This window comes from Amblyomma mixtum, chromosome 2, assembly GCF_055824585.1.
Source record: "Amblyomma mixtum isolate Tamu chromosome 2, ASM5582458v1, whole genome shotgun sequence".
Classification (NCBI taxonomy): domain Eukaryota; kingdom Metazoa; phylum Arthropoda; class Arachnida; order Ixodida; family Ixodidae; genus Amblyomma; species Amblyomma mixtum.
The window spans coordinates 239,381,995-239,390,946 of record NC_143013.1 but is presented as its reverse complement, the minus strand read 5'-3'; the positions used below and the strand labels follow the sequence as shown (position 1 = coordinate 239,390,946).

General features: G+C 44.6%; 1 protein-coding gene across 1 annotated transcript; it reads right to left on the bottom strand.

Moving 5' to 3' along the window:
• Positions 1-1,014: 1,014 nt before the first annotated feature.
• Positions 1,015-4,895, bottom strand: LOC149363099 (uncharacterized). The gene is made up of 3 exons (XM_089569881.1): positions 4,782-4,895; positions 2,638-2,681; positions 1,015-1,679 (listed from the first exon to the last, which is right to left on the bottom strand). Exons 1-3 carry the CDS (start codon positions 4,831-4,833, stop codon positions 1,305-1,307), a joined length of 471 nt encoding a protein of 156 aa, XP_089426007.1. The 5' UTR covers positions 4,834-4,895; the 3' UTR covers positions 1,015-1,304.
• Between the last annotated feature and the right edge of the window lie 4,057 nt (positions 4,896-8,952).

The window sequence follows — 8,952 nt, the reverse complement described above, 5'->3', positions numbered from 1 at the left end:
TGAACATATTCTGGTGGAACATCGCAGTGTCAGTCCTGATGTCGATGCCTGTCCGAACAGCAACTGAGTTACTTGCGGTTCTTGTAGATTAATTATTCACCGCATTAAAAGTAAGGACTGTGCGAATAAGACATGGACAAGAGACTTAGGAATAAAAACGACAGCACGAGCGCAGACTTTCACTGTTTATTAATGAATGCACGCACACTCTATACAACCGCGGAACCCAGGCGCTGTCCAGGCAGGTTGGAAGCCAGCGCTCGTGGTGTCGTTTTCATTCTTGTGTATTCTTTCCCTGTCTTCTTCGCGCAGTCCTACGCTTTAATAGATTTCAGAGATGACTCGAAACCAGCAGCACAGAATAAACAGAGACAAGAAAGAAACACACGGACAAGAACGAGGCTGCACTGACAACTGAAGATCCATTAGGAACGCCGCATAATATACACCGGAAGAGCCAACACATCGACTGAATTCTTATCATTATCTGCTTGCAGCGCTGCGCAGAAAATTCACTGTTTGTTCGACGGACACACTGAAGGAGCGCTGACGCATTGTTCTCTCGATTCACGGATTGTCACGTCTTCGAATATTCCTCGAGCCAGCTTCTGTCGGTTCAGCCTGTCTCAAGACAAGCGTACTTGAGAAATCTCACAATCGAGAAATCACGCACACGCACGCACGCCTGTACACAGACGGGTTTTTGCTGCAAGTTTCGAGTAAGGATGACGCCGTAGAAGAGAAAAACACTACTATTGTACATGCAAGAAAAAGAAGTAACTGTTCTCTCGGCAGAGTATTCATTTAACACCTACCAAGACACGTCAGGACGCCACTATTGATCTCCTGCGTAGGTGCCAAGCTTTATTTGTGTTCAACATCTCCGGTTAATGCATTAATGCGCTTCACCAGGACTGTATTGGTTGCGGCGCAAGAAAGCGCAACAGTTTTATATTGCAAGGTGCCAGTGTTGCCACAAACGATCAAAAATGCCTTCATTTCAGTGCGACACAAGGAAAATTAGATTTCTTTATTCTAGTGCGGAAGCTTAGATAAATTCTTCTCGTTGTTTCACAATTCCTGTTACGGACTTTGTTTTTCTGCTTATGCCGTGTTCTGAGGAGCGTTCTAAGGCGGAGACAAACGTCAGTGAGCGACGCTGCTTATATGCTTGATGGTGTTCTCTGAGTGGTGCTGCCTTCGTTTGCATTTGTGTCCTGGAATCTGGTGGTGGCTTTCGAAGTTGGATGTGAGATACAATCTGTTGCTGACGAGGAAGCTTCGAAAGTTTAAGTGTGGCCTTGCTATTTCTCATCGTCATCCTCGTCGTCGTCATCATCGTTGTCATCCTCGTGGTCATCGTCATCATCGTCGCGCTTATCGTCGTCATCGTCGTCATCCTTGTCGTCGTCGTCATCATGCTTGTCGTCCTGATCATCGTCGTCCTCGTCGTCATCATCGTCATCATCGTCGCCATCGTCGTCATGCTTGCGGTCATCCTCGTCGTCATCGTCGTGATCGTCGTCATCATCGTCATCATCGTCGTCATCATCATCCCTGACGTCGTCTCCGTCATCCTTATGTTCATCTTTGTTTTCTAGCGCTATGTCAGAACTGTCACTGTCTTCATCGTCTCCGGTTGTGCCTGTTGCCCAGACGCAGAGCTTGCCGTAAGGTGTCTGCAAGCGAGAAAATTAGCAAATGAACCCAACGTAGATCGATGCATGCAGCAAAAATTGTAATTTTTTTTCTCTTCTCCTACTCTGTAATGACATTCGCATTAATATGTCGACTGAAAGTGTGCACGAAATTGTTGAGCTCATGTGGCCAGTCTGAAATATTTCCTAACGAATCCTATTCTTTACATTCACTTTTGGGGTTCTATTGTCTGCTGTAGCTCACGTACTTCGCGTACGCAGTTCCCTACAAAGAGGTGAGGCTACAAGTTTCACGTCAACGGAGAAATTAATAAATGCCCTGCTCAATAGTTTCACTGGATTCATTCTGTCACAGCGATATAAGTGAATGGCAAGTGACACTCCGTTTATTTCCACGATCAATAAGGCAGCATTGCGCAGGAGACCGCACCGGCTTCTGTACTATCAGAGGTTGATAAATATGAATCTTATAATAATAGAACAGGCAAGATTTCAGCACCGTTTATTCACTACGGGGCAGTGAAATAAAAGTAAATGCAGCAACTGTTGATGCAGCAGCACGAAAAAGAGAAAAGCATGCGTTTTCAGTGAAAACAAAAGGACGTCAAGATACTTGAGGGCAACGATATTCTATGCGTGGGGAATTGTGCGAAGTCATTACCGTATATACACCGCAGGCATTACACCTGACTAAATGTACATGGTACCACAGCTCTTGCTGTAGGAAGTCCAGTTGTGCGATGTTTTACCGATTCAGAACGTAGTGCAGTTATATTTATTGAAGGGGAGACAGACTATGATGCTGCTGATCAGTACAATAGCGAAGTCCTGATATAGATGGCTGCCTTTACGTGATTGTTTTCCACCAAATCACCTGTTTGGCAAAGAAGGGATGTCTATAACCTCCAAGGAGTTTAAAGAAGCATATATGGTAAAAGTATCTTATGTGTGTGTCTTTGCCCTAACGGAGTAACTTTACCTGGACGCAGGGATTGGAGATATTATTCGAAGCAGTTGGTAGTGCTGAAACAAAAAAGAAAAAACAATATGGCTCTAGTCATCATACACATGGTTCTACTACTTAATACAAATTTATAAAGCGCGAAAAAAAACATCTATATTTCAAAATGTTCCCAATTTTGCTTCTTCAAACTTATTTTATTTCAGTTGCTGCACTTCAAAAAAAAAACGTTACTTGCTACACATATCGTAGAAGAAGCATATGCTTTATATCTGCGATATCGTAAAGCTGAAAATGGTTAAAAGTCCCAAAAATGGCCTTTTAGCCCACACTGTGTGCTTCCTTATGACCGAACCTTTGGAATCAGTTTACTTAATATACTTTACCTCCAACCGCGGTGTACCCCAGGGCTCCGTCGTCGCCCCCACATTATTTAATGTAACTTTTATACCTCTTGTCCGAGCCCTAGAGAAAATTCCTTCTGTGCGCGTCCTTGCGTACGCCGACGACATAACCTTGTGGTCCTGTAATCCAGATTCGTCTGTGCAACAGTCGGCGCTTCAGCAAGCGCTGGATGCCTTAACATCACGACTACCCCCTTTGGGTCTGACCCTCTCGTGTAATAAATCTTGTTTCATTCGCATTGGCAACAGAAGTGGCTTACGGAAAGCAGCACCTTTTACCTTTACGGTAGACAATTCTCCAATTCCTCAAGTTGAAAGTGTGCGTGTTCTAGGTCTTCTACTTCATGCATCTGGGACTGGGACTCCGTGGCTAAACGCGACCCGTAAATCGGCTCACGCTACTCTCGGTCTGATTCGACGCATAGCTATGCGCTCTGGCGGAGCGCGTTTTGATACTGCCCATCAGCTCGTGCGCTCCATCCTTCAGCCGCGGATTGTGTACCAAGCGCAATTTCATCGCCTCACCCGACGACAGTGGGACTCCCTTGAATCAATCAATCGGGAGGCTATGCGCGCCATAACTTATCTTCCGCGTATCACACCCATACCCATTCTCCAAGAGTACGCTCAACTTAATACATTGAGTGAACTTATCGACCAGCGTGAGGCAAACAGAGCACGCAAGATGTCGCTTCAGCTTCATCGTTTACAGACTCTTCCCCCATGGTCATACTGTCAGCTCACAGACAATCGCCCCTCTGCTTCGACGCCGATATCAGCCGCCCATCTTCCTTCAGGGTGCATAATATACACCGATGCATCACACACAGCAGTGCAGGGAGTTACTGCAGTTTACAGTCCCTCACATCCTCATCTCAACTCCCGCGCTACATATAGCTCGGATACTTGCTCCCCCCTGGCCTTGGAGCTTCAGGCGATACACAATGCCATTGCATCCCTTCCACTCGTACCTACTTTCAATATTGTACACATTTACACCGACTCCCTTGCCGCCCTTAAACAGCTTAAGGCTGTCCGGCGCACATTCCAAGTTACACAATCCATTCACCAACTTTGCACAAAATACCCCTGTCCTGTGCGTATACACTGGATTCGCGGGCATGCCCAGGATCCGCATAATATTCATGTGGATGCAATGACACACCTTGACACATCCGATATCCCGCCACCTTCCCCTCTTCCCTCAGATCCGTTCCTGTCCCATGTTTCCGAGAAACAGTCTTTGCGTCACCGAACACGCGCTCTAATTCCTCCGTGTTCGTACCCTCTCCCCCGGAGTCTCACTCGGGAGGAGGAGGTATCTGTGCGCCGGATTCGGGCAGGAGCGGCTCTGACTCCTTGTGTGCGTCATCGGTGGCGTGACAAACGTTACGAAGTGACAGACAAGTGTCCCCATTGTGGTGCTGCGCCCGACCTGTGTGATGAAAAACACTTGCTGTGGACTTGCCCGGCTACAGCTTCCGTGAGACGACGTTTATTAAGAAAGGTTGGCCTGCGATGGGACGTTGCAGACGACTATACCAAGTGGACTCTAGATAATCGCTATATCATGAACTTGTGCCGCTTTTTAAGCGAGGTTTGTTTGCACTCCTTTTTATAACTCTCTTTCCTTTTTCATTATGCCTGATGGCAAACAGCTCGAATAAAAAAAAAAAAAAGAATCAGTTCCGGCATAATGTACGTAACTGACGACAAATAATTTGGCTGGAGTACGTTAGCATGAATAAAATTGCTTACCTGCTGCTAGCGCTGCCATCGACAGCAAGACAAGTACAAGTGTGATGCGCATTTTGAATCTGGCGTAGAAACAATTCTACAGGGAACAGTCAAGTATTAGCCAAGCTGGTAAAGACGCTGATGGTTGGTGTTTCTGTCCTTTTATTTGCAGCCGCTGGTGCTGTCGACCAAGTAACGCAACATGCACGTTTGCTTTGGCGGAAATCATAACTCAGGCCTGTCAGCTCTCCTCCGCTTGCACGTCAGCAAATGGTAGACAGGAAGCATGCAAGCGGATGCAAAATGAATGTATCGTCCGACACAGCAGAAGACGACGCAAAATGTACATCTGGTACACTCAGCAACGGCAAAATGGCACTTCACTAGGTTGTCGTAAAGGGAGTACTGCTTGCGGATGTAGTGCAGCTGTGGGCGAGGCAACGATGACAGCCGTCAAGAAGCCACTGATAAATTTAATCATCGTTCTGCTAATAGGATCACGCATGCTTTGAAGTAGACGTTTAGATTAGATTTCTTGCGCGCCCCTGGTATCCTTACTTGCTTCAGTCTTAGCCAATTATACTTTAGGTAAATCCTAAAAGGCCGACTAGATTTCTTTAACTACTAGCACCCGCTGCTTGGCCGGTACCCAATTTCTATGCATGACCATGAATGATTGTCGAATTGGTCCAAAGTTAGCCTAAACTGTTCCGATGACAAAACTATTGCAAATCCATTCTTTTCTTACGCGTTTCATGGTTTAAGGTCAATGTTAGAGCCACGGGAGCTTGGTCGATATTGTCAGCAATGGGAAGAAGCACCCGTCGCTAGCAACGCCTGTGTTCAACAGATTCTGAGCACCTGCTGCTCTCTTTTTTGCATTGTCGATGCTTCCGTCCGCGAGACGCATGATTGGCAACTGTGTCCCGACAAGCGCATTGCAGCACCCGTAAGAAATACCCGATATTTTTAAGCAGAAAAACACAAGCCGTTATAAATTTTTTCTCAAACATATCCCCCGACATGAAAGGAAATAATTGATTTCGGCGTGTGTTCGGAGTGCACCTTATTGTGCACTCATTCTTATTCACTTGCCGCGGTGGCTCAGTGTTTAAGGTACTCGGCTGCTGACCCGAAAGGCGCGGGTTCGATTCCGGCCGCGGCGATTGGATTTCTTTGGAGAATAAATTCTAGAGGCCCGTGTACTGTGCGAAGTCAGTGCACGTTAAAGAACCCCAGGTGGTCGAAATTTCCAGAGCCCTCCACTACGGCGTCCCTCATAGCCTTAGTCGCTTTGGGATGTTAAACCCCATAAACGAAACGAAACCAAACCATACATCTTACTTTGCAGAGCACAGAGTGCAGTAACCTTAACCAACTGCAGTGGGTGTGCATTTCATGCTCGCAGTGAATGATTTCAAGGTAGTGTTGCGTGACGGACCCTAAGCTTAAAATCCTTCCAAACCGAAGGAATTTGTGCTATGTTACCGTGATTGCTGTTTTGATGCGTTTTATAATTAACTCTGAAATTCAACACTAAGCCTAAACGGCTATAATTTAAGCTTCAATGGATTTCTTCCTGAGTAATCAGTTATAAAAACATTCTAATTTGCCAGAAAAATAGGTTGAAAGTGAAATTTGAGCTTTAAGCTTGGACTTAATTTTGTTTTATTTCAAGGACTTATAATGTTGCATAAAAGGAGCTTTTGTTAAACAACAGTATGTCGTAGAGGCTATCATATTCCGGTAACAAGATCAGACTCCGGCTTTGAGCGTTGTCCATTAGCGGCAAGGAAAGGTGTTCCTTCCTGGCACTCGTAAGCCCAACTTCGAGTAATCACCCTCGTACTGAGTCCTACGTTCCTCTACATGTCCTCGAAAAGGTGGCGAATATGCGTTTCAGAGTGCGGCGTCGAACTCTTGGGACATGTGCTGCGCACGCAATATTCCATAGAGCCCCGTCGGCACATTACCTACGCAATAGGGGCCGGCCCAGCAGGCAATAGCCTCCTCAGGCATACCCCCTCCTATCTCGTTAAATTACGCAGGACGAGTTAAGCGCTCGAGACAATTAGGACACGTGTACTTCCTATAGAGGACGACCAGTTGGGAAGGCGGAGCGGAGATCAACAGAGAGGTTAGTGGGCCATGCTTTCGTATTGGTGGCTGGGTGCCTTAAGTATGGCAGCTTTCTCCTGGTCAACATTCTGAGTGTCTTCGTGAGTCCAATGCATCTAGATGCGTTTCATTATTTTCATATTGGAAACATGTATATTGAGCAATGCTTAGAGTCTTCATGACTCTTTTGAGTTGTTTAACAGCCGGCATGGAGTCCGTGCGGATAGAGGCTCTGGCTATATATGCTATTTTACATATATGTTTCACCGCATCACAGATAGCATACAGCTTCATTACAGGTTAGTCTGGATGGTCCGAGACATATTTACGACGTGTGAAGAACTGCGAATTCGTAGGGCTAGTAGTCGCCTTTTTTTTTGCCTTTCTCTATCACTGATACGTCCATATAAGCTGTACACAATCCTAGACTTATATTAAACACTGTTCGAGTTCTCGGCTTCGCTCTGCAATGGAACTTGTTCAACTTGTTGTAGTTATTACAGTGCATGCCAAGGAGGGGGCCAACCATTGTCGGTGACGATGTTCTCATCTCATTGCAAGCAGCTGCAGCGGACGTAAGTTACTCTTTCTTGAGATGCATTGTTGTTTCTGGCTGTTCAATAAGTGGTCGGTGTATTTTACTGCGATTATTCCCGGAGAACCGTGGTGGGTGACAGTTTTGGCAAGGCCGTGATAGTGCGCACTGTGCTGATATTTATTGTTCTAGCACCGCCCACTGTCGTTTTGTCAATAGACGAAACTGAGCCTGGTATAGGATCCCTGGTTGAAATACTGAACGTGGAACCCATCTGGCCTTCCGGGTTTGGACCCTCTACCCGATGTCCAGCATTCTTCCACAAAAAATTTCAATATTGGAATATTATAAGGTACGCTTGTAGAAACATTGAAGGTAATGATCTATTCATTCGATGAGTAGCAAAATCTTCCTTGTAAAGGTTTTCCATCGCTCGCATCCAGCAGTTATGACTGCCATAGAAAAACAATGGGGATTTTTTTACTATAACAAGAGCGTTAATAGCAAAAATTGCAAGCGTGTGAAAGGGAGAACTGCGGATATATTATTGTTACCCAGCAAACGACAAAGGGCCCAGAGATGTTCGCATTAAATCAAAAATGCATACGTACTAAGGAATAATCCCTGAAATATCTTTTTTACCAACCTTTTTTCGTGAAAAAGCTGGAGACATACCCATGACATTATATCTGCCTTAACCTAGACACCTTGTATATGTTGCTTGTGACGTCCTAGGGAATGTAAATGAGATATGATTTAGAAATCCACATTTTTCATTCATTTGATATTTCGTGTTGCCTTAATACATTTAAAGTTCGAAAGTGCTGTCAGGTATGACCAGCGCTGCCTAAATTTTGTGTGTGTGTTCATGCTCGCTTTACGGCAACGTTATCATGCCTAAAAAGAAAAATATTGGAAGTAGTAAAGACAAATCTTACCGCACACCCATCAGGTTTCTGACTCAACACAACGCAATTATTATAAAATGCCAGTTACTTTGGTCAGGTTTCGCATTGTTATTTCTTTGCTATTTTTACTTTCAATTCATACCATGCCCTGCAGCCAACGCAAGCTATCACAATTGCTTCAATTCAATTTTTGGGAGTTGTTTTTCTCAAAAATTTGTTGAAGCTCCTAGTCGCGCTAACATTGATAACTAGCTACTGAAATGCTGAACGAGTGAAGCTTTGGGATTTGTGTGGCTGAATGTGTGGCCTGTGCAAAGAACTAGTATAAATCAAATGCAGTCAGTAATGAGAAACTATTTTTTCGAAAACTGAACAAAGTGGGAAAAAAAGTATTCATTTTCACTTTTGTTTCAAAACAAAGCTCTTATTTAAATTATTTTCAGTAAATTCAAATTTGATCCTGTTCTTGCATATACGTACTTGTATATGAGGAACTAGTGGCCAAAAATGTCATTTCAAAATATCCGTGCAGAAACCGCTATCGCAGATTGCGTCAGATGAGCAGAATCTTTGGAGAAAAATGTAAAGATTTCAAAACTTGTGAAATATGCGAAAAAAAATATACATACTT

Bases quoted from the DNA above. Each gene is read 5' to 3' on its own strand.
- LOC149363099 (XM_089569881.1), bottom strand. From the start codon at position 4,833: ATGCGCATCACACTTGTACTTGTCTTGCTGTCGATGGCAGCGCTAGCA. The intron at 2,682-4,781 runs GTAAGCAATTTT...TTTTTGTTTCAG, and splicing joins GATGGCAGCGCTAGCAGCAG to CACTACCAACTGCTTCGAAT. The intron at 1,680-2,637 runs GTAAAGTTACTC...TCTCGCTTGCAG, and splicing joins TCTCCAATCCCTGCGTCCAG to ACACCTTACGGCAAGCTCTG.